At 47.6% G+C, this 26,024-nt stretch overlaps 1 protein-coding gene and 1 pseudogene across 1 annotated transcript; both read left to right on the top strand.

Annotated features, from left to right (window-relative positions):
- LOC129327740 (zinc finger protein 850-like) overlaps positions 1–23,477 on the top strand; it is a 35,292-nt pseudogene extending 11,815 nt beyond the window's left edge.
- Positions 6,893–8,878, top strand: LOC129328361 (zinc finger protein ZFP2-like). The gene has a single exon (XM_054977374.1). It carries the CDS (start codon positions 7,066–7,068, stop codon positions 7,561–7,563), a length of 498 nt encoding a protein of 165 aa, XP_054833349.1. The 5' UTR covers positions 6,893–7,065; the 3' UTR covers positions 7,564–8,878.
- Positions 23,478–26,024: the final 2,547 nt, after the last annotated feature.

Raw genomic sequence — 26,024 nt, 5'->3', positions numbered from 1 at the left:
AAAAATTAGTTTCCAGGTTTGGCTTGATATAGTGGATTCTGGAAATCCAATCCAGCTGTCCATGTGTTTGCATGCTGTGAGTTTCTGCTCGGTTCTTCTCCGAGATCAGGGCAGCAGGCGGCAGGACATCGTCATTGTGGAGGGAAGGTGAAATGAGTCAATTGAAAATAAAGCCCTCCCTTGGAGGAGACGGGGAAAGACAACCGCGGGGAGGGGAGCAGTTCGAAGGCAACAGCATTTTCTTTCAAGCAATGGAAACTCAGGGGAGAACTGCCGCTCTGCTCCTTCCAGCCCTGGCGTAGAAGGAACGCGGGGAAAGCAAACTTTGGGGGCGGGCGGGCAAGGGTTGCGGCGGGAGGATGAACCCCGGAGTAGAATAAGCAGGTGTTTACATTTCTATTATTCTTTAGTGTCTTTAATGCTTGTCCGTTCAAGCCGATTCGGCTTTTACCCCCCCCCCCCAAAAAAAAACCCCTCGTGGCTGCCGGCGGGGAGGCAATGAGCAGGAACGTTTAGAAGTCCAATAAAACCTCACTTTGAAACTCTGCAGCTGCTTCTTACATCACACCAGACCATAATAGTAATAGTAATAAAACAACCAAGCCCCACCCCACCCCCGCGACAGCCAATTGGGAGGAAGCCCAACCTTCCAAGGGAGACGAATGGAGGAAGGAATGACGGACCCATTCAAAGAGAAACTCCTTGGGAACACCGGGGCAAAGCAGACATTCCCCTAGAAGGAAGAGGCGTGCCGGATTCGACGCGTGTCTAATCGGGAGCAAATCCTCTAATGAAAGTCGAGCGACTTCCACATGAGTAGGCGCTGGATCGAGCCCTTAGCAGATTCTGTCAAGTCTCCTGCATTAAGCGGAAAGCACGAGGTGGATGCAAACTTGCTAATAAGGTTGTTACTCCGGCGGTAATCGAGGAAATAATTTGACACTTTCTATTAAAAACCATACCTGGTCCAAATTGTAATCTGCCTGGAATCTAAGTGAGAGGCGGACTATAAACAACGTGCAATTTTTTGTGTCCTTGCTCAGGTCAGATTGGGATGCGATGGTTCCCCCTACTGGAGACAATGGACCGGGATGGCCAGCCGCGATTCCGCGCCCAAGACTTCCCCTCCCCCACAGCCAGAAGCGCCCAATTGGACCTCTCGAGTCTCCTCCCTGCGAACCTCGAGCCTGCCTGTTTAGAGGAGAGTGTCGACCCACTCACTTCTCAGGGGGGAAGACGAACTGCGGCTTGCCGGGAAGGGCAGAAACGTGGTCAGAAAGCACGTCGGTAAGGTATATATCTTCTGCTAGTTTCAAATTGCCTTCGACTGTCCCTCCTCTCCTGCGTTAGCATCAGGTTGCAGCAGGACTGGAGGATTTCCTAGTTCGGGGACTGAGGAGCTGGCGAGGTCTTCCCCGAAATCTCCAGGTCGGAAGAGTTGGCCTCGAGGGCACCAGAACGCTTGGGGGAGAATTTGCACGGCAGGAAGCATTTTCACCGCGGCGTCTATGGTGGGAGGTTTCGGGTGCGAGCATGGGTGTTCTCTGCACTCCCTGCCAGCCTGGGAAGGGGAACTGAGCCCTCGAAGGGCACGAAAGGGAGGTTCCTCTGAAGACATCCCCCCTCCATAGTTTGTGCTGAAATTCTCCCTCTCAGATGCGGTCTTTGTGTCTTTTTTGCTGGAACTTGCTCCTCTTCCTGGGGTGCTGGTGGGGTGTTCTGCCTCCCCGGAGCCATCTTTCCGGTGCTGAAACTCCCTTCGGCCTTCCAGAAACCCCTCTGAACCCTCGGTCAGCATTCAAGGGTAGAGTGCCTCAGATTATGGAGGTTCCATTGATGGACATGGATTCCCAGCCTGATAGCCATTCCTGGGCCCAGAATCTAGTCAGAGCACCAGAAAGTAGACGAGAGAGGCCATGAAATAGTTACATTGGAGCTCCTGCCCTTGCGTTTTTTTAAAGGCCTGGGACCGTTTGGACAGCTGTTCTAGATGACTCTGCCAGGCCTGATACAGATGTAGGCATGCGCTTCAGAAGCCCTTGAGAAGCTTTCCTATAATGGATCGTTCCACTCCTGGCAAGAGGCACACCTCAGAAATCTTATAGGTGTGTCAGCAGGTATAGTACACAAGTTAAAAAAAATAGATTCTCTTGCCTCCATTTTGTCTTTCTATTCATTGTTTATACTTTAACATCAATTCACTAAAAAGAATATTAGAATACCATCTCCTGATTGTACGTAGATCATTAAAGGAGAGCAATTGTTTGAGCCCATTTATTTATTTATTTTATTTATACCCTGCCCTCCCCACAGATGGGCTCAGGGCGGCGTTAAAATGGCTTCTCAGAAGGAAGTTGTTTACAGGCAGAGAACATCTTCTAAGAAGATGTTTCATATCTATTCAGATTTTCCAAATCATTTTCCAGCAATGGCTCTCTGTCCTACCTGATAGAGTCCCTGGGCCTGATATACCCTCCTAGGAGGGGGAGTGGGGGGGTAGTGAAGAAAGCAGTCTTCCTGCCTACCTTAGATTCGGCCCCGTTGAGAGAAAGGGCCCTCAGCCTCCCAAATCCTCCGTAAGTATTGAGCTGCTCGTTGCCAAGGAACTTGGAGCTTCTGGCTGTGCCTGAAATCCAGAATATATTTAAAAGTCTGTAGCCCAGGCAGGGCCAGATCTACCTATTTTCTGAGTGGGGGCAAAACTAAAAAAAATGGCACCCCCTTATGTTTTTCTTCTGTTCTTTTTTAAACAACAGAATACATTGTGTTGGCTCTCTTTACAGAAAGTCACTGGGTCAAGGCTGCCATGGGTCGGCACACTCCCGAATGCAAGTGGAACTCATCCCAGAGAAAGCCCACCCTGACAAAACTGGACAGGAATACAATCCCCCCACAACCAAAGTGAAGGGAGGGGGCAAACATCTAATGAGAGAATCACATCTATTCCTACCAAACCAAACAGAGGGAAGAGTGACGGCTGGAACTTAGGCCAAGAGAACCAGTGTCATTCAAAGCAGCCAGGCACTGGGTTCAGCAAATGGGGGAACACCACAGATCAGAGCCAAGCAGTATCCAACCGCAAGCACAAGGCATTCCCTTGCTTCCGTCTGCTTCTGTTGGTTTACGTTGCAGCTGTCTGCCTTGCTTCAGTTTGGTTTGGGAGGAAAGGATGTGATTCTTTGATGTGGGGTTGATCTCCTTTCTTCACTTTGGTTGGGGGGTGGGGAGATTCCATTCCTGTGCTTCAGTTAGGTTCTGTTGGGCTTTCTCTGATATGAAGCCAACTTCCATTTGAGAATTTCCCCTGGCCATGTCAGCCTTGTCCAAATGATATGCCCTTGGGCATATCAACATATCTCAAGATGTTGAGAGGAAGTAGAGACCTACCCTGCAGGGTTATTGTGCAAATAAGAACTATTTCAAAAATAAATCAGCCAGAATGCTCCAGCTGGACTCTTTATACCTGGCATTATTCCTCCTCCGAAAAGCTGCTTTGTGCTGGGATGTATGTAGGATGGCTGCCCTACAACTCTGGTATTCCTTTCTACTGGAAGTCTCCCAAAACTGAAGAGTCTTCTAGCTGGGCTAGATGGCCAAGCTGGTTCTGCATGAGTGCGGACATGTAGAAGCCTCCGTGCTGCCCCCCTCTCTTTGGTGCTGCCAGGGTCAAGTGACCACCCTGCCTCTTCCCAAGATCCAGCTCAGAGCCCAGGTATTCTAAAAGATGTCATAGAAACCAACATTGGCCTAGAACTGTGGCCAATGATATTAGGCCTGAACAAATAAATGGCTTGTGGGGGCATAAGGAACCCCCTTCTTTGCAATCCGGTTGCATGCAGCAGTCATTTCTGATGGATCAGGAGCCTACAGGCTGTTCTTGGCACCCCAGTAGCTGCTTACCTTAAAGTCTGTTGATGCAGCGACATCTGGTACTTTTTGTGAAGTAATATCTTTTGTGGATATATTTGCAGGGTGTTTGAGTAAACAGTTGACCTAGAGCATCATATTCGTAAAAGGATGTGGAGTGTTTGGACAGAAGAGTTGGGAGGGGGGAAAGTCGCAAATATTAAGGGAGAAATCTTCCCCCTGCTTTCTCTCGCTCGCCGGCAGCAGAAAGACGTCAGTGATGGGATCCCAACCACAATTTCTTTGCAGACGAGTGGAAACAGCTATTTTGCAGAAGAATCAGGTCAGGAAAATGAGCAAGGAACTGCTTGGCCTCCCCTCCGCTTGTCACGTGAACACGGTAGGCTATGAACACTGCTCCCTTTTCTCACGTGAAAATAAAGACTTCCCCACCTGGACTTAGTTGTTGATAAAATGCTTCCTCCCTCCAGGGCCTCGTGTCCTTCAAGGAGGTGGCCGTCTACTTCACAGAGGAGGAGTGGGCTCTGCTGGATGCTGGCCAGAGAGCTCTTTACAGGGAAGTCATGCTGGAGAACTATGGGAACGTGGCCTCTCTGGGTAAACAAGTATTTCAGTAGTGTGTGGAAGGTCCTGAACCCTTTTGTGAATGTCCTGTGAAATCCCCTCTGTTCCTTAACTGTTCCCCTAAATTTCAGTGCTGTAAGATTCCTGGAGAATGAATGGTTGTTATCCTAGACAGTCTGTAGCACAGATACAGTTTGAAAGATGTGTCTAGTCAGTTTATGCTGCTTTTCCTCCCAGAAGGATCTTGGACCTGCAAACCTGACCTTATCTCCTGGCTACAGGAAGTGGGTGAGACGTTGGTGCATCACTCTGCGGAAGCCAAGAGCACAGCAGGTATGAGCAGCTGAATAATTTGGGTTAAGTCGTTCTCTTCAGCCTTCATTTCAGCCTATACCTCAGGGAAATCTGGAGGCTGAAATGGAGGATAATTGTAAAATGCCACCAGGCCCCTTGTTGCAGTGCCCTGTACAAATGCTGCTTTTTATCCTCTCTAGTGTAGAGCAAGGTTTTCTATCTTGATGTGATTTCAAATGCCAAGGATTCAATCACTTCTTCTTTCTTCTTCATATTAATAAGGGACCTTGATTAAGAGTAGAGCAAGGCCTTCCATTCTCTTATTTGTTCAAATTCTTCATGTAAGCTTTATGAATTGCAAAGGCTAGGGCACTCAAAGAGCTTCAGGTTTACATCTATACTTGAGTGGACTTTACTATTTGGAGACACAGGTAGTGTCTTTAACTCCTGTGTGCCGGTGCAGGCCTCATTAAACTACTATCGCAGGAGATCGGGAGGTATGTGAGAGGAAGGAGGGGAGTCAGAGTTGAGGTAAAGGTGAAATTCCCACAAGATGGGTTTTGCTGCCATGGAGGGGGCAGCCTCTGCTATGGAAAAGCTCATGGAAAGCTCTTCTGTCTAGTAAAAGACATGAAATTGAAATGGAGATAAACTTTCTCTTCACTTGTAATCTGTAAAGGAGTGAAGCATAATTTTCTTCTGGGATCTGAAAGCTACATACCAGCCGCAATGCCTTCTCAACTCATCTCCCTTCCCCTCCCCTTTGCTGTCTTTGCTGATCATTAAAGACAGAGGTGTCTCCAAGCCCGTTGCAGCAAGAATACATCACTTAGAACTCTTTCTGCCAGGTAGTCATTGTTCTGTTCCTTGCACGTTTATTGGGTCTCTGTTTGTATTCCAGCAAGAAGTGAAGGGGAACCAAAGACAGTGAATGTGGGAAAAGAAAAGGATATGGATATGGAGGAAGAAGCAGAGAATCAAAGCAGGCCAGGTAACCAGAAACAGAACAAGAAATCATCTACCTTTCAAGGCAAGGATCTCCAGGCAATCGTATTTGAAGAAAAAATAAAGAAAGGAAACGGAAGGAATAAGAAAGGGAAAAGTTCTGGCTGCAAGTCTAGTGTTAAGAGAAACCAGGGAATTTACACTGAGGAGAAACTGTACAAATGTTTGGAATGTGGGAAGAGCTTCACACGCAGAACAAGCCTTAATGATCACCAAAGGATTCACACTGGGGAGAAACCATATGCATGCTTGGAATGTGGGAAGAGCTTCACACAGAGTACAGCCTTTACTCAGCACCAAAGGAGTCACACGTGGGAGAAACCATATGAATGCTTGGATTGTGGGAAAAGCTTCAGACACAATGCAAGCCTTATTCGTCACCAAAAGAGTCACACAGGGGAAAAACCATATGCATGCTTGGAATGTGGGAAGAGCTTCACATACAGAAAAAGCCTTAATGATCACCAAACTATTCACACCGGGGAGAAACCATATGAATGCTTGGAATGTGGGAAAAGCTTCAGATGCAAAACAGGCCTTATTCATCACCAAAGGAGTCACACAGGGGAGAAACCATATAAATGCTTGGAATGTGGTAAGTGCTTCACACACAGCACAGCCCTTACTCGGCACCAAAGGAGTCACACTGGGGAGAAACCATATGAATGCTTGGAATGTGGGAAGAGTTTCATACACAGCACAAGCCTTACTCAGCATCAAAGGAGTCACACAGGGGAGAAACCATATAAATGCTTGGAATGTGGAAAGTACTTTACACAGAGCACATCCCTTACTCGGCACCAAAGGAGTCACACTGGGGAGAAACCATATGAATGCTTGGAATGTGGGAAGAGTTTCATACGCACCACAAGCCTTACTCAGCATCAAAGGAGTCACACAGGGGAGAAACCATATAAATGCTTGGAATGTGGAAAGTACTTTACACAGAGCACATCCCTTACTCGGCACCAAAGGAGTCACACAGGGGAGAAACCATATGAATGCTTGGAGTGTAAGAAGAGCTTCACACGCAACACAAGCCTTACTCAGCACCAAAGGAGTCACAGAGGGGAGAAACCATATAAATGCTTGGAGTGTAAGAAGAGCTTCACACGCAGCACAAGCCTTACTCGGCACCATAGGAGTCACACGGGGGAGAAACCATAAGAATGCTTGGAATGTGGGAAGAGTTTCACACAAAGCACAAGCCTTACTCAGCACCAAAGGAGTCACACGGGAGAAACCATACGAATGTTTGGAGTGTAAGAAGAGCTTCACACAGAGCACAGCCCTTACTCGGCACCAAAGGAGTCTCACGGGGGAGCAGCCATATGAATGCTTGGAGTATTAGAAATGCTTCACACACAGCACAAGCCCTACTCAGCACCAAAGGAGTCACACAGGAGAAACCATATCAATGCTTGGAATGTGGCAAGTGCTTCACACAAAGCACAAGCCTTACTCAGCACCAAAGGAGTCACACGGGAGAAACCATATAAATGCTTGGAGTGTAAGAAGAGCTTCACACGCAGCATACACCTTACTTGTCACCAAGGGATTCACACAGGGAAGAAACCATATGAATGCTTGGAATGTGGGAAGAGTTTCACACGCAGCATACACCTTACTTGTCACCAAGGGATTCACACAGGGGAGAAACCGTATGAATGCTTGGAGTGTGGGAAAACCTTCAGATATAACATGAACCTTACTTACCATCAAAGAAGTCACACAGGGGAGAAACCATATGCATGTTTGGAGTGTAGGAAGAGCTTCACATACAGCAAAGAACTTATTCAGCACCAAAGGAGGCACACAGGAGAAACCGTATGAATGCTTGGAATGTGACAAGAACTTCAAATGCAGCACAAGCCTTACTTGGCACCAAAGAAGTCACACAGGGGAGAAACCTTATAAATGCTTCGAGTGTGGAAAAAGCTTCAGTTGCAACACAAAGCTTCCTTGTCACCAAAGGAGTCATTCAGGGAAGAAACCGTTTAAATGCTTGGATTGTGGAAAGAGTTTCATCTACAAGTCAAACATTATTCCACACTAAAAAATTCACATGGAAGAAATCGTACCATTGCTCCGAGCATGCAAAGAGTTTCAGATAGAGAGCAAACCTTGTGTGCCATCAGAGAATCCGGAGTTGAGAGAAATCATATAAATGTTTGCAGTGTGGGAAGATCTTCAGCGAAAGAAGCTTTTCTTACACCAAAGGATCCACTTCTTCAAGTAAATGAAGCTAATCCCACTCTCATACCCTTGAAACTTGTTAATCGTCATAGCAAAGCAGATCTTGAGGGAAACTGGATTCTTTAGAACTCATTCTATCGACCTTGGAATGATGGAAGGCTGAGTCAACTCTGAACCAGCTACCTGGACCCGGCTTCCACCGGGATCGAACTTAGGCTGTGAGCAGGGCTTGGGCTGCAGTACAGCAGCTTGCCACTCTGCGGCTCAGGGCTCCTATTGGGTGCTACGGTATTTAACCACTTTAAATCTAGTTATAATACTTATGGGTATGTCCATAGAATCCAGTGCTTGGATTGCTATCTTTAAATATTGGTTACGTCTTTATTTTCGCCCTCCCTCCAATAGCCTTACTGCTTCTAAAAGGGCCGATCCTTGTTTCTCAGTAGTCCCAATCAGTATCTGAAAAAATTAATACTCTGGATATCGATCTAGATTCTCTGGCTAATTCTAGTGAAACTCATATATTCTGAATAATTTGCACGAGAATTTGGGACATTGATTCACAGGTGATAAATGCTGGCACAGCGGGGACTTGCTCCCCCCAGTCTTGAGGTCTTTCCTTTCCACATAATGCTACGGCCCAGTATTTCTCGACTCTATCAATTCCCTCTCAACACAGAGCTTTCATGCTAGCCAGTCTTAATATATTTCCCTCAGCCGTGGCCACAGGCAGATATAAGGATGTTCCTCATGAGGCAAGATTCTGCAGGTGTCACTGCCGTGAACCTGACTCCATTCAGCATATATTTTTATACTGCCCGCTGTTTACCCAGCTGTGTTCACGACTGATTCGCCCTCTCTTTCAAGATGGCGACTATTAGAGGTGTGGAATTTTTGTTAGCAGACAGATCTCCTGAATTACTGAACTGGTGGTAGAGTTTCTGGCAAATGTGCTGAGGGGAAGGGAAAACGGGGGGAAATGGTAAAGGGGATAGGAAGGGAGAGGGAAGGTTGACTGTGATACCTGTTAGGATTGTCAGGTTCCTGGGGGGAGGGTTTATTGTCGTTCTTCATTTTTATTAGTAGTTACAACTACAACCACCTGTAAATTAGTTTGCCCTCATTTTGGCAAATTGTACTGTATTGCCATTGTCATTGCTTTCTTGACGCTTCTATGATGCCAATAAAGGTTACTGGATCTTATGGGTATGTAATATTTTTTGGTTTGTGGGGTGGGGGGCTGGTTCGTTGCATTTGTAGTATAATAGTATAGTACCCGAGCTTCACAAGTGTTTGAATAAAGCGAAGCGTGTTGATGCCGAAAACTGATTAAGTGAATTTCAAAATGTATTGTTTATTGAAAAGATTTTTAAAAGGAAGACTTTGTAGCGCAATAAATAAAGTGAAAACCACATACAGCCAGGGTTTTTTTTCCTACTGAAAGACCTCTTTATAGACATCATTGGTGTTTTCCCCTCAGGTACTAGGATCACCAGGCTGCTGGGTGAGCTCACGTACAACTGCCCATGTGAGAAGCAGTCCTCCCTCAAGTCAATTCCTGCCACCTTCAGTATGTACTCTTGGAACTTGTTAATTGTCATAGCAAAGCAGATCTTGAGGGAAACTGGAGAACTCAAAGAGGTTATATGATGGTATGCATAGTATGAGTGGTATGAACATCAACTCCCCCCGAGTACTACCGGTGAACAATGTGGCCTCGATGATGTTCCTGTGGAGGGCTTTCCCTTGTATTCTTGTGCCTTTGCAGAGTTTAGGTGGGCTGAAGTTCTGGAGCAGCATCACTGGAGCCTCCAGTTTGAGGAGAAGCGTGTGGGCTGGGAAACCAGGAGGGTTATGCATGTTGAGGAATTCCATGGGGTAGAGGACTGTGTCATCCATTTTCACCACTGAGTCCACAGTTCTGTACTCCCATTTCTGCCCCTTCAAGGGAGTTATGTGGTGTTTCATTAATGATAGCAGCCTTGTCATTCTTGGGGGTTAGAATGGCATGCTTTCACAGCCCGTCCATGGACTTCTCCGTGATAATGGCAATATCAGGGTATATCTTGGCTGTTAGGTCTGCAGGGGTCATCACTACGGTGCCCAGGTCTGCAGGGATGGTCTCCTTTCCCTTGGACTTGGGATATGCTCCATCCCCTATTTTTAGTAGGAGTTCAGAGAATTCCCCAGCAGACACCTCGCCTCTCAAGTGGACCCTCATATTCTTTGAGTTTCCTGATGAGGGGCCACAGATACAACACCTTGACACACGTGGTAACCTCGTCAGCTCGACTTCCCCTTGGGACTACTGGCAGAGTCTGCCAGAGGTCTCCAGCCAGCAACACTGACTCCTCTCATCGCTCTCTTGTTGCCCCTAACATCTTTGAGGGTTATGCTCAGTGCCTCAGAACACCCCTTAAGCACCATGGTGTTCTCATCCCAAACAGGGAGCTTACAGTTGCGCAGCACTTGGGCCACGTTGCTCTGTTCTGAGATGCTGAACAGGGTTGTTTCTGCATGGATGTGGTTAAGAGGCAGCTTAAAGGTAGCAAAGGATCATAGGCCATGCCTGAGTGAGCCTTGACCTTCCTTGGAAGTGAGTACCTCTCTACTCGTCTTCCAAGATTGCTTTGCTTATAGAGAGAGGCTGCCACTCTGTGCACCTTGGGATGATCTTGCCACTGCTGCTCGGTACACCACAGAAGCAGGACTTGCAAATTTCCTTAGCGCATCTCTAAGTTGCTTACTCTTTTTAGCTTCGGTGTATCTTGCATTAAATACAGTACTGACTACTGTATGCTTAACCGCACACATGCACTATAACATATGATTAATATTAAATATTCAACTATAGAACCTTTTTAATTACGTGAGTTCCTCTGTGCATCTAGACAAAATGTCATGTTTATTGAAAAGATTTTTAAAGGGAAGGCGTAGTGAAATAAATAAAATGAAAACTACGTACATCCATTTTTTTCTACTGAAGGACCTCTTTGAAGACCTCATTGGTGGTTTCCCCCTCAGGTGCTAGGATCACCAGGCTGCTGAGTGAGCTCACGTACAACTGCCCATATGAGAACCAGTCCTCCATCAAGTCAATTCCTGCCACCTTCAGTATCTGCCCCTGGGACAGATATGATGGTATGAATAGTATGCATGGTACGAACACCAACTCCCCCCGAGCACTGTCTGTGAACAGTGTGGCCTCGATGATGTTCCTGTGGAGGGCTTTCACTCGTAGTCTGGTGCCATTACAGACTTTGGGTGGGCTGAGGTTCTGGAGCAGCATCACTGGAGCCCCCTTTTTGAGGAAAAACTTGTGGACTTTCCTTTGGACACAGGACTTCTTGGTACCTGGTCACTGCTTCTCAGTGCACCGCAGGAGTATAATGTGCATATTTCTTTGCTGCATCTCTAAGTTGCTTCCTCTTTTTAGTATCGGTACATCTTGCACAACGTCTGCCATGAGGCTTCTTGGAGGCAGTAAGAGATGATGGCTGCAAGAAGTGTGAGGTGGAGTTGGACTGAGGGAGGGGTGGTGTGGTGGGCAGTTTGGCAGGTTCATGTGAGAGGTTTGCATTGAAATGGCCCCTAGAAAGGTCGTGTACCATCTCCCCATGAACATTTAAAAACTCAGTTGCCATACTGACTTTATATAAAATCCCTGTTCAGGAGTCTTGTACTGTCTTTCTTCAACAGTGTGCAGTTTCCTTTACCTGATTTTTGCCTCAGAAGACAGAGTTCCACAGCTGACCCATCAGGGAGGGGGAAAGGTGCGAGCAGACAGGAGCGTACTAGCCACACAGGAAAGCAAGCCCCACAGGGAGATTGGCAACCCTAGAGGAAAAGACTGGGAGGTCTATTTTTACCTCGGGACACATTCAATGATTCCCAATAGCAACTGTATACTCTTTAGAATGTTAGGAAGATGCCAATTAGGCCACATATGCAAATGACCTCCACTCCTCTCCCCCCCTCTGCCGGGGGCTGGGGACGGGGGGGGGGAAGAGGAGCAGAGAGGACTCTGCTGCTCAGTGCATCTTGGGGTGATCTTGCTAATACTTGGCCACTGCTGCTCGGCACACCACAGGAGCAGGACTTGCATATTTCCTTGCCGCATTTAGTATCGGTGTATCTTGCAGGATGGCTGCCAGAAGGCTTCTTGGCAGCAGTAAGGTGATGGCTGTGAGAGGTGTGAGGTGAAGTTGGATTGAGGGAGGGGTGGTGTGGTGGGCACTTCAGTAAGTTCATGTGAGAGGTTCGCATTGAAATGGCCCCTAGAAAGGTCGTGCACCATCCCCAGGTAGAGTAAGCAGGTATTTTGATTTCTAAGCGATTGTTCTCTGGTGACTTTAATGCTTCTCACTGGTTTTTGTGGTTATCCCTATTTCTTCAATGCCCGTTCCAACCTTTACCCCGTCCCCCAAACAAACCCCTTCGTGGCTGCCACAGACTGAAAGAGGAAAGCAAATTGTATTGTCGAAGGCTTTCACGGCCGGAGAACGATGGTTGTTGGGGGTTTTCCGGGCTGTATTGCCGTGGTCTTGGCATTGTAGTTCCTGATGTTTCGCCAGCAGCTGTGGCTGGCATCTTCAGAGGTGTAGCACCAAAAGACAGAGATCTCTCTCTGTCTTTTGGTGCTACACCTCTGAAGATGCCAGCCACAGCTGCTGGCGAAACATCAGGAACTACAATGCCAAGACCACGGCAATACAGCCCGGAAAACCCCCAACAACCATCGGAAAGCAAATTGTTCACCTCGGATCACAAGAAAGAAGGCGGGGGAGGCCATGGCCAGGAACGTTTAAAAGTCCACTAAAACCTAAAATTTGGAACTCCGCAGCTGCTACTTACATCGCACCTGACAAAAGAAAGAAAACCCATTTGCTGGTGGTGAATGTGTCCCTGTGGGGGCGGAGCCAAGACAGCGAGGGCCAATAGGGTGAAGCCCAACCTTCGGAGTGAGGCGAAAGGAGGAAAGAAGGAATGGCGGATCCGGACCCATTCAAAGCGAAACTAAAGGCGGTCGGAGTGGTGGTGTGCTTTGGTAAATCCCGGTGCAAAGCGGCTCTGCAGGGCGCAGCTATTCCTCCAGAAGGAAGAGGCCCACCCGCTCCTACGCGTGGCTAATCGGGAGTACAGCCTCGAATGGAAATCGAGACATTGCCACTTAAGTAGACACTAGATCAAATTCTGTCACGTCTCTTGCATTAAGCTAAAAGCACGAGGTGCCTGGAAATCTGCTAAGAAAGTTATTACTTGCGGGGAATAATTTGACCCTTTCTGTTAAAAACCATGGCTGGCCCAAATGAAATCCACCTGAAAGCTGAGTGAGAGGCGGACTAAAAATAAACTGCGTGGAAACTGTTGTGTCCTTCTTCAGGCCGGAATTTGGGGGGGGGGGATGGGATGGGCCCGGCCTGGGGGAGACAATGACCCCGGATTGCCGGCAGCGATGACGGCCTCCCCTCCCCCGCAGAGGCGCCCAGTCGGCCCGCCGGAGGCTCCTCCCTGCGCCCTTCGGGGCTGCCTGCCTGGAGGAGGAGGTGGGCGCCTGGAGGGGAGGAGAACTCATTTCTCAGCGGGAAAGACGAACCGCGGCTTGTCTGGAAGGTTAGTGGCGGCGTCGGGAAGGCGCCTTCCTTCGGCCGGGGTTCAGGTGGCCTTTGCTCCCCCCTCCCCTGCGTCTGCATCAGCGTGCAGCAGGGCTGGGTGATTTCCTAGTTCGGGGCCACCCCCAAAACCCCGCGGGCTGCAAGAGTTGGGCCCGAGGGCAGCAGAGGGTTTGCGGGAGACTCTGCACGGCACGAAGCGCTTTCCCCGCGTCTTCTGTGGAGGGAGGCTCGGGGCTGCATGCCGGAGTGAGCGTGGCCCTAGGCCGGTGCTCTGCGCTCGCCGCCAGCCTGGGAAGGGAGCTGAACCCTCGAAGGGCACGAAAGGAAGGCTCCGGGGAGGTTCTCTGAAGGCATCCCCCCTCCGTAGCTTGCGCTGAAATGCTCCCGCTCAGACGCGGGCCTTCTTTGTGCCTGTTTTGCTGGGACCTGGCCTCCGCCCCGGGATGGTGGGGAGGGGGCGCGCGGATGTTCTGCCTCCCTTGAGCCATCTTTGCTGTGCTGAAACGCCCCTCGGCCTTCCAGAAACCCCTCTGGACCCTCGGTCAGCGTTCAAGGGTAAAGTGCCTCAGAAGGTGGAGGTTCCATTGATGGACATGGATTCCCAGCCTGTTTTCCATTCCCTGGCCCAGAATCTAGTCAGAACACCAGTTGCTTTTGAAAGTAGACAAGAGAGGCCAGCAGAGGCCATGAAATGGTTACATTGGAGGTCCTGCTCTTGCTTTTTTTTAATAGCATAGGGCCCTTTGGACAGCTGTTCTAGATGACCCTGCCAGGCCTGATACAGATATAGGCGTGCACTTCAGAAGCCCTTGAGAAGCTCTAAGTATCTAGTTAAGCTTTCTTATAATGGATCCTTCCACTCCTGGCAAGAGGTACACCTCAGAAATCTTATAGGTCTGTCAGCAGGTCTAGTACACAAGTTAAAAAAATAGATTCTCTTGCCTCCATTTTGTCTTTCTATTCATTGTTTATACTTTAACATCGATTCATAAAAAGAATATTAGGATACCATCTCCTGATTGTACGTAGATCATTAAAGGAGAGCAATTGTTTGAGCCCATTTATTTATTTATTTATTTATGCCCCGCCCTCCCCACAGATGGGCTCAGGGCGGCATTAAAATGGCTTCTCAGAAGAAAGTTGTTTACAGACAAGGAACATCTAAGAAGATGTTTCAGATATATTCAGGTTTTCCAAATCATTTTCCAGCAATGGCTCCCTGTCCTACCTGACAGAGTCCCTGGCCTGATATACCCTCCTTTGGAGGGGGAGTGGGGAGTGGGGGGGGAGTCAAGAAAGCAGACTTCCTGCCTAACTTAGATTTGGCCCAGTTTAGAGAAAGGGCCCTCAGCCTCCCAAATCCTCCGTAAGTATTGAGCTGTTCTTTGCCAAGGAACTTGGAGCTTCTGGCTGTGCCTGAAATCCAGAATATATTTAAAAGTCTGTAGCCCAGGCAGGGCCAGATCTACCTATTTTCTGAGTGGGGGCAAAAGTAAAAAATGGCGCCCCCTTATATTTTTCTTCTGTTCTTTTTTAAACAACAGAATACATTGTGTTGGCTCTCTTTACAGAAAGTCACTGGGTCAAGGCTGCCATGGGTCGGCACACTCCCGAATGCAAGTGGAACTCATCCCAGAGAAAGCCCATCCTGACAAAACTGGACAGGAATACAATCCCCCCACAACCAAAGTGAAGGGAGGGGGCAAACATCTAATGAGAGAATCACATCTATTCCTACCAAACCAAACAGAGGGAAGAGAGACGGCTGGAACTTAGGCCAAGAGAACCAGTGTCATTCAAAGCAGCCAGGCACTGGGTTCAGCAAATGGGGTAACACCACAGATCAGAACCAAGCAGTATCCAACCGGAAGCACAAGGCATTCCCTTGCTTCCGTCTGCTTCTGTTGGTTTACGTTGCAGCTGTCTGCCTTGCTTCGGGGCTGCATGCCGGAGTGAGCGTGGCCCTAGGCCGGTGCTCTGCGCTCGCCGCCAGCCTGGGAAGGGAGCTGAGCCCTCGAAGGGCACGAAAGGAAGGCTCCGGGGAGGTTCTCTGAAGGCATCCCCCCTCCGTAGCTTGCGCTGAAATGCTCCCGCTCAGACGCGGGCCTTCTTTGTGCCTGTTTTGCTGGGACCTGGCCTCCGCCCCGGGATGGTGGGGGGGGGCGCGGATGTTCTGCCTCCCCGGAGCCATCTTTGCTGTGCTGAAACGCCCCTCGGCCTTCCAGAAACCCCTCTGGGCCCTCGGTCAGCGTTCAAGGGTAGAGTGCCTCAGAACGTGGAGGTTCCATTGATGGACATGGATTCACAGCCTCCTTCTCATTCCCGGGCCCAGAATCTAGTCAGAGCACCAGATGCTTTTGAAAGTAGACAAGAGAGGCCAACAGAGACCATGAAATGGTTACATTGGAGCTCCTGCCCTTGCATTTTTTTTAAGGCATGGGACCATTTGGACAGCTGTTCTAGATGACCCTGCCAGTCCTGATACAGATATAGACATGCACTTAAGAAGCCCCTGAGAAGTTCCAAGTTAAAAAAAAAGATTTTCTTGCCTCCATTTTGTCTTTCTATTCATTGTTTATACTTTAACATAGATTCACTAAAAAGAATATTAGAATACCATCTGATTGTACGTAGATCATTAAAAGAGAGCAATTGTTTGAGCCCATTTATTTATTTATTTATTTTATACCCCGCCCTCCCCACAGATGGGCTCAGGGCGGCGTTAAAATGGCTTATCAGAAGAAAGTTGTTTACAGGCAAGGAACATCTTCTAAGAAGATGTTTCAGATCTATTCAGATTTTCCAAATCATTTTCCAACAATGGCTCTCTGTCCTACCTGATAGAGTCCCTGGGCCTGATATACCCTCCTTTGGAAGGAGAGTGGGGGGGGGGAGTGAAGAAAGCAGTCTTCCTGCCTGCCTTAGATTTGGCCCAGTTTAGAGAATGGGCCCTCAGCCTCCCAAATCCTCCGTAAGTATTGAGCTGCTCTTGGCCAAGGAACTTGGAGCTTCTGGCTGTGCCTGAAATCCAGAATATATTTAAAAGTCTGTAGCCCAGGCAGGGCCAGATCTACATGTTTTTTGAGTGTGGGCAAAAGTAAAAAAATGGCACCCCCTTATGTTTTTCTTTATATATATGAATATGATCAATGTTTTTAATATAAACATATAATAAACAACTCTTTTAAACAACAGAATACATTCTGTTGGCTCCCTTTGCAGAAAGTCACTAGGGCAAGGCTGCCATGGGTCGGCACACTCCCAAATGCAAGCGGAACTCATCCCAGACAAAGCCCACCCTGACAAAACTGGACAGGAATACAATCCTCCCCACAACCAAAGTGAAGGGAGGGGGCAAACATCTAATGAGAGAATCACATCTATTCCTACCAAACCAAACAGAGGGAAGAGAGACGGCTGGAACTTAGGCCAAGAGAACCAGTGTCATTCAAAGCAGCCAGGCACTGGGTTCAGCAAATGGGGTAACACCACAGATCAGAACCAAGCAGTATCCAACCGCAAGCACAAGGCATTCCCTTGCTTCCGTCTGCTTCTGTTGGTTTACGTTGCAGCTGTCTGCCTTGCTTCAGTTTGGTTTGGGAGGAAAGGATGTGATTCTTTGATGTGGGGTTGGTCTCCTTCCTTCACTTTGGTTGGGGGGGGGATTTCATTCCTGTGCTTCAGTTAGATTCCGTTGGGCTTTCTCTGATATGAATTCAGCTTCCATTTGGGAATTTCCCCTGGCCATGTCAGCCTTGTCCCAATGATATGCCCTTGGGCATATCAACATATCTCAATATGCTGAGAGGAAGTAGAGACCTACCCTGCAGGGTTATTGTGCAAATAAGAACTATTTCAAAAATAAATAAGCCAGAATGCTCCAGCTGGACTCTTTACACCTGGCATTATTCCTCCTCCCAAAAGCCGCTTTGTGCTTGGATGTATGTGGGATGGCTGCCCTACAACCCTGGTATTCCTTTCTACTGGAAGTTTCCCAAAACTGAAGAGTTTTCTAGCTGGGCTAGATGGCCAGGCTTGTTCTGCATGCGCGCACGTATATAGAAGCCTCCGTGCTCCTCCCCTCTCTTTGGTGCCGCCGGGGTCAAGTGACCACCCTGCCTCTCCCCAAGATCCAGCTCAGAGCCCAGGTCTTCTAAAAGAAGTCATAGATCCCAACATTGACCTAGGACTGTGGCCAATGATATTAGGCCTGAACAAATAAATGGCTTGTGGGGGCATAAGGAACCCCCCTTCTTTGAAATCTGGTTGTGTGCAGCAGTCATTTCTGATGGATCAGGAGCCTACAGGCTGTTCTTGGCACCCCAGTAGCTGCTTACCTTAAATCTGTTGATGCAGCGACATCTGGTAGGTGCACCAGCTTCCTGATTCCTTCAACTGAATTCACAGGTTCTCGTGAAGCCATCGGAAGAATAGCACACAATAAGGGGCTCGTGTTACAACAACAACAGGTTTAGCGTTTTGGGGTTTCTCACCTATCCCATTCAACAAAGCAAGTAGGAAAAAGCTAAGAGAGCTGCCAAGGGAAGAGGGAGAAAACAGCTGCAAGAGGATTAGGGAGAAGGAGGATTTGGGGAGAAAACTTCAGAAATTGCATAAGAGTGGAACATGATTCTTTCAGGCTGGCAACTGTGGCCTTGTGGGCGGTAAGACTTTTTGTGAAGTAGTATCTTTTATGGATATATTTGCAGGGTGTTTGGGTAAACAGCTGACCTAGAGCATCATATTCGTAAAAGGATGTGGAGTGTTTGGACAGAAGAGTTGGGAGGGGGGAAAGTCGCAAATTTTACGGGAGACATCTTCCCCCTGCTTTGTCCTGTTCGCCGGCAGCAGAAAGACGTCAGTGATGGGATCCCAACCACAACTTCATTGAAGACGAGTGGAAAGAGCTATTTTGCAGAAGAGTCAGGTCAGGAAGATGAGCAAGGAACTGCTTGGCCTCCCCTCCGTTTGTCACACGAACATGGTAGGCTGTGAACACTGCTCCCTTTTCCCACGTGAAAATAAAGACTTCCCCACCTGGACTTAGCTGTGGATAAAATGCTTCCTCCCTCCAGGGCCTCGTGTCCTTCAAGGAGGTGGCCGTCTACTTCACAGAGGAGGAGTGGGCTCTGCTGGATGCTGGCCAGAGAGCTCTTTACAGAGAAGTCATGCTGGAGAACTATGGGAACGTGGCCTCTCTGGGTAAGCAATGATTTCAGTAGTGCGTGGAAGGTCCTGAGTCGTTTTGTGAATGTCCTTTTGTGAATGTCCTGTGAAATCCCCTCTGTTCCTTACCTGTTCCCCTGAATTTCAATGCTGTAAGATTCCTGGAGAATGAATGGTTGTTATCCTAGACAGTCTGGAGCACAGATACAGTTTGAAAGATGTGTCTAGTCAGTTTATGCTGCTTTTCCTCCCAGAAGGATCTTGGACCTGCAAACCTGACCTTATCTCCTGGCTAGAGGAAGTGGGTGAGACGTTGGTGCATCACTCTGCGGAAGCCAAGAACACAGCAGGTATGAGCGGCTGGACCCTTCAGCATCTGAGAGTTGTGGTTCTGCCTTCATTCCACTTGGAATATATTGACCTACCTACCTGGGGTGGGGGGGAGGGGCCTTCCTGCCAGCCAATTCTGTGGCTTCATTCCATTATATCTGAAAGTCAGCTTGATATGAATCCATATTCCCTTGAGCTTTGGCTAAGTGTGTAAGCTGAATCGTAACTAAGTCGAGACTGAATTAGTTCCTCCTTCCTTAGGGGGCCTTTCTTGCTGGAAAAATGAGTCCATTTTCCTTTCTTCCATAGAAGATGAAGAAGGAATAAATTGGGACAACTTCTTCATTGTGAGAGAGTTGTCAACATGTTGAAAGATGCTGTGGGGAATCTTCCTTCACAATGGCAGGATCAGGCCCTATTAGGGAGCCAGTGTGGTATCGTCATTTGGGAGATTGCAGAGACCCAGGTCTGGAGTCTTGACTGTGCCTTGAAATTCGCTGAATCGGTCCAGTCGTTCTCTTCAGCCTTCATTTCGGCCTCTACCTCAGGGAAATCTGGAGGCTGAAATGGAGGATAATTGTAAAATGCCACCATGCCCCTTGTTGCAGTGCCCTGTACAAATGCTGCTTTTTATCCTCTCTAGTGTAGAACAAGGTTTTCTATCTTGATGTGATTTCAAATGCCAAGGATTCAATCACTTCTTCTTTCTCCTGCATATTAATAAGGGACCTTGATTAAGAGTAGAGCAAGGCCTTCCATTCTTTTATTTGTTCAAATTCTTCATGTAAGCCTAATGAATTGCAAACGCTAGGGCACTCAAAGAGCTTCAGGTGTACATCTTTACTTGAGGAGTGGACTTTACTATTTGCAGACACAGGTAGTGTCTTTAACTCCTGTGTGCCAGTGCAGGCCTCATTAAACTACTATCTCAGGAAATCGGGAGGCGTGTGAGAGGAAGGAGGGGAGCCAGAGTTGAGGTATAGGTGAAATTCCCACAGGATGGGTTTTGCTGCCATGGAGGGGGCAGCCTCTGCTGTGGAAAAGCTCATGGAAAGTGCTTCTGTCTAGTAAAACACATGAAATTGAAATGGAGATAAACTTTCTCCTCACTTGTAATCTGTAAAGGAGTGAAGTATAATGTTTAGCCAACAGGCTGCTTTGCTTCTAGGATCTGAAAGCCACATACCGGCCACAATGCCTTCTCAACTCATCTCCCTTCCCCTCCCCTTTGCTGTCTTTGCTGATCATTAAAGACAGAGGTGTCTCCAAGCCCTTTGCAGTAAGAATACGTCACTTAGAACTCTTTCTGCTAGGCTGTCATTGTTCCTGTTCCTTGCATGTTTATTGTGTCTCTCTGTATTCCAGTACGAAATGAAGGGGAACCAAAGATAGTGAATGTGGGAAAAGAAAAGGATATGGATATGGATGAAGAAGCAGAGAATCAAAGCAGGCCAGGTAACCAGAAACAGAACAAGAAATCATCTACCTTTCAAGGCAAGGATCTCCAGGCAATCGTATTTGAAGAAAAAATAAAGAAAGGAAACAGAAGGAATAAGAAAGGGAAAAGTTCTGGCTGCAAGTCTAGTGTTAAGAGAAACCAGGGAATTTACACTGAGGAGAAACTGTATAAATGTTTGGAATGTAGGAAGAGCTTCACACGCAGGACAAGCCTTAATGATCACCAAAGGATTCACACTGGGGAGAAACCATATGAATGCTTGGAATGTGGGAAGAGTTTCACACGCAGCATACTCCTTACTTATCACCAAGGGATTCACACTGGGGAGAAACCATATGCATGCTTGGAATGTGGGAGGAGCTTCACACAGAGAAAAAACCTTAATAGTCACCAAAGGATTCACACTGGGGAGAAACCATATAAATGCTTGGAATGTGGGAAGTGCTTCACACACAGCACAGCCCTTACTCGGCACCAAAGGAGTCACACGGGGGAGAAACCATATGAATGCTTGGAATGTAGGAAGAGTTTCACACACAGCACAAGCCTTAATGATCACCAAAGAATTCACACAGGGGAGAAACCATACGAATGTTTGGAGTGTAGGAAGAGCTTCACACGCACCACAAGCCTTACTCGGCACCAAAGGATTCACACTGGGGAGAAACCATATAAATGCTTGGAATGTGGGAAGTGCTTCACACAGAGCACAGCCCTTACTCGACACCAAAGGAGTCACACGGGGGAGAAACCATATGAATGCTTGGGGTATAAGAAGAGCTTCACACGCAGTACAAGCCTTAATGATCACCAAAGAATTCACACAGGGGAGAAACCATACGAATGCTTGGAGTGTAGGAAGAGCTTCACACGCACCACAAGCCTTACTCAGCACCAAAGGAGTCATACAGGGGAGAAACCATATAAATGCTTGGAATGTGGGAAGTGCTTCACACAGAGCACAAGCCTTACTCGGCACCAAAGGAGTCACATGGGGGAGAAACCATATGAATGCTTGGAATGTGGGAAGAGCTTCACACGCAGCACAAGCCTTACTCGGCACCAAAGGAGTCACACGGGAGAAACCATATAAATGCTTGGAACGTGGTAAGTGCTTCACACACAGCACAGCCCTTACTTGGCACCAAAGGAGTCATACGGGGGAGAAACCATATGAATGCTTGGAATGTGGGAAGAGTTTCACACGCAGCATACACCTTACTTGTCACCAAGGGATTCACACAGGGGAGAAATCATATGAATGCTTGGAGTGTGGGAAAACCTTAGATATAACATGAACCTTACTTACCATCAAAGAAGTCACACGGGAGAAACCATATGCATGTTTGGAGTGTAGGAAGAGCTTCACAAACAGCAAAGACCTTATTCAGCACCAAAGGAGGCACACAGAAGAAACTGTATGAATGCTTGGAATGTGACAAGAGCTTCAAATGCAGCACAAGCCTTACTTGGCACCAAAGAAGTCACACGGGAGAAACCATATAATTGCTTGGAGCATGGGAAAAGCTTCAGTTGCAACACAAACCTTACCTGTCACCAAAGAAGTCATTCAGGGGAGAAACCGTTTAAATGCTTGGATTGTGGAAAGAGTTTCATTTACAAGTCAAACATTATTCCACACTAAAAAATTCACATGGAAGAAATCATACCATTGCTCAGAGCGTGCAAAGAGTTTCAGATAGAGAGCAAACCTTGTGTGCCATCAGAGAATCCGCAGTCGAGAGAAATCGTATAAATGTTTGCAGTGTGGGAAGAACTTCAGCGAAAGAAGCCTTTCTTTACACCAAAGGATCTACTTCTTCAAGTAAATGAAGCTAATCCCACTCTCATGCCCTTGAAACTTGTTAATCGTCATAGCAAAGCAGATCTTGAGGGAAACTGGATTCTTTAGAACTCATTTTATCGACCTTGGAAGGATGGAAGGCTGAGTCAACTCTGAGCCAGCTACCTGGACCCGGCTTCCACCGGCATCGAACTCAGGCTGTGAGCAGGGCTTGGGCTGCAGTACAGCAGCTTGCCACTCTGCGGCTCACGGCTCCTATCAGGTGCTACGGTATTTAACCACTTTAAATCTAGTTATAATACTTATGGGTATGTCCATAGAATCCTGTGCTTGGATTGCTATCTTTAAATATTGGTTACGTCTTTATTTTCGCCCTCCCTCCAATAGCCTTATTGCTTCTAAAAGGGCCAATCCTTGTTTCTCAGTAGTCCCAATCAATATCTGAAAAAATTAATACTCTGGATATCGATCTAGATTCTCTGGCTAATTCTAGTGAAACTCATATTCTGAATAATTTGCACGAGAATTTGGGACATTGATTCACAGGTGATAAATGCTGGTGCAGAGGGGACTTGCTCCCCCCGGTCTTGAGGTCTTTCCTTTCCACATAATGCTATGGCCCAGTATTTCTCGACTCTAGCAATTCCCTCTCAACACAGAGCTTTCATGCTAGCTAGTCTTAATATATTTCCCTCAGCCATGGCCACAGGCAGATATAAGGATGTTCCTCATGAGGGAAGATTCTGCAGGTGTCACTGCCGTGAACCTGACTCCATTCAGCATATACTTTTATACTGCCCGCTGTTTACCAAGCTGCACTTACGACTGATTAGCCCTCTCTTTCAAGATGGCGACTATTAGAGGTGTGGAATTTTTGTTAGCAGACTGATCTCCTGAAATTACTGAACAGGTGGTGGAGTTTCTGGCAAATGTGCTGAGGGTGAGGAAAAAGGGAGGGAAATGGTAAAGGGGATAGGAAGGGAGAGGGAAGGTTGACTGTGATACCTGTGAGGATTGTAGGGATCCTGGGGGGAGGGTGTATTGTCGTTCTTCATTTTTATTAGTAGTTACAACTACAACCACCTGTAAATTATTTTGCCCTCATTTTGACAAATTGGCAAATTGTACTGTATTGCCATTGTCATTGCTTTCTTGACGCTTCTATGATGCCAATAAAGGTTGCTGGATCTTATGGGTATGCAATATTTTTTGGTTTGTGGGGTGGGGGGCGGTTTCATTGCATTTGTAGTATAATAGCATAGTACCCGAGCTTCTAGAGAGAGGCTGCCACTCTGTGCACCTTGAGATGATCTTGCCACTGCGGCTCAGTGCACCGCAGGAGCAGGACTTGCATATTTCTTTGCCGCATCTCCAAGTTGCTTACTCTTTTTAGCTTCGGTGTATCTTGCATTAAATACAGTACTGACTACTGTATGCTCAACTGCACACATGCACAATAACATGAGTAATATTAAATATTCAACTATATAAACTTTTTAATTACGTGAGTTCCTCTGTGCATCTAGACAAAATGTCATGTTTATTGAAAAGATTTTTAAAGGGAAGACATTGTAGTGCGATAAATAAAGTGAAACCTACATCCATTTTTTTCTACTGAAGGACCTCTTTGTAGACCTCATTGGTGGTTTCCCCCTCAGGTGCTAGCATCACCTGGCTGCTGAGTGAGCTCACGTACAACTGCCCATATGAGAACCGGTCCTCCATCAAGTCAATTCCTGCCACCTTCAGTATCTGCCCCTGAGACAGATATGAAGGTATGAATAGTATGCATGGTATGAACACCAACTCCCCCCGAGCACTGTCTGTGAACAGTGTGGCCTCGATGATGTTCCTGTGGAGGGCTTTCACTCGTAGTCTGGTGCCATTACAGACTTTGGGTGGGCTGAGGTTCTGGAGCAGCATCACTGGAGCCCCCTTTTTGAGGAAAAACTTGTGGGCTTTCCTTTGGATACGGGACTTGTCGGTACTTGGTCGCTGCTTCTCAGTGCACCGCAGGAGTATGATGTGCATATTTCTTTGCTGCATCTCTTAAGTTGCTTCCTCCTTTTAGTATCAGTACATCTTGCACAACGTCTGCCATGAGGCTTCTTGGAGGCAGTAAGAGATGATGGCTGCAAGAAGTGTGAGGTGGAGTTGGATTGAGGGAGGGGTGGTGTGGTGGGCAGTTTGGCAGGTTCATGTGAGAGGTTCACATTGAAATTGCCCCTAGAAAGGTTGTGTACCATCTCCCCATTTAAAAACTCAGTTGCCATACTGACTTTATATAAAATCCCTGTTCAGGAGTCTTGTACTGTCTTTCTTCAACAGTGTGCAGTTTCCTTTACCTGATTTTTACCTCAGAAGACAGAGTTCCACAGCTGACCCATCATGGAGGGGGAACGGTGCGAGCAGGCGGGAGCCTAGTAGCCACAAAGGAAAGCAAGCCCCACAGGGAGATTGGCAACCCTAGAGGAAAAGACTGGGAGGTCTATTTTTACCTCGGGACACATTCAACTATTCCCAGTAGCAACTGTATACTCTTTAGAATGTTAGGGAGATGACCAATTAGGCCACATATGCAAATGACCTCAAGCAAGAGTGGCGTTTGGCGGGGGGGGGCAGAGGAGCAGAGAGGACTCTGCCAGTCTGTGCATCTTGGGGTGATCTTGCTGATACTTGGCCACTGCTGCTCGGCACACCACAGGAACAGGACTTGCATATTTCTTTGCTGCATCTCTAAGTTGCTTACTCTTTTTAGCATCGGTGTATCTTGCAGGATGGCTGCAAGAAGGCTTCTTGGCAGCAGTAAGATGATGGCTGTGAGAGGTGTGAGGTGAAGTTGGACTGAGGGAGGAGTGGTGTGGTGGGCACTTCAGTAAGTTCATGTGAGAGGTTCGCATTGAAATGGCCCCTAGAAAGGTCGTGCACCATCCCCAGGTAGAGTAAGCAGGTGTTTTCATTTCTAAGCAATTGTTCTCTGGTGACTTTAATGCTTCTCAGTGGTTTTTGTAGTACCACTATTTCTTTACTGCCAGTTCCAGCCTTTACCCCGTCCCCCAAACAAACCCCTCGTGGCTGCCACAGACTGATAAGAGCCTTGCTACAAGTGACATTTTACACGTGAAGGATAAAGGATCATATTCGCAAGTCTTTCTGGGAACTGAAGTTCCTCTCCCCCACCCCTTTCCCTTCTGTTCCTTCCCCTCGCTGCCTGAAGAGACAGAGAGAGCCTATGGCAACATCAGCTTTTGCAAATTGTCTTGCTGGGGGCGGGGGCGGGGGAGAGAAATGCTCTGGAGAAAACTGAGAAAGTTGCAGCTGCCTGCCCCAAAGATCATTGAGAGCAGGCTTGTGACTGGAGGAACTACCTGCAAAAGTTGCTGTTGCCGCAGGCTTTCTCTGTCTCTTCAGGCAACGAGGGGAAGGAACAAAAGGAAAAGGGGTGGGGGAGAGGAACTTCAGTTCCCAGAAAGACTTGCGAAAATGATCCTTTATCCTTCACCTGTAAAATGGGCGGGCTGGCGGGGGGGCGGGGGGAGGCAATGGCCCAGGGACGTTTAAAAGTCCACTAAAACCTCACTTTGCAACTCCGCAGCTGCTACTTACATTGCACCAGACAAAAGAAAGAAAACCCATTTGCTGGTGGTGAATGTGTCCCTTTAGGGGCGGAGCCAAGACAGCGAGAGCCAATAGGATGCAGCCCAACCTTCCGCGTGAGGCGAAA

This window comes from Eublepharis macularius, chromosome 4 (assembly GCF_028583425.1).
Source record: "Eublepharis macularius isolate TG4126 chromosome 4, MPM_Emac_v1.0, whole genome shotgun sequence".
Taxonomy (NCBI): Eukaryota; Metazoa; Chordata; class Lepidosauria; order Squamata; family Eublepharidae; genus Eublepharis; species Eublepharis macularius.
The sequence above is the reverse complement of the archived record's forward strand: the minus strand, read 5'-3'. Positions and strand labels throughout refer to the sequence as shown.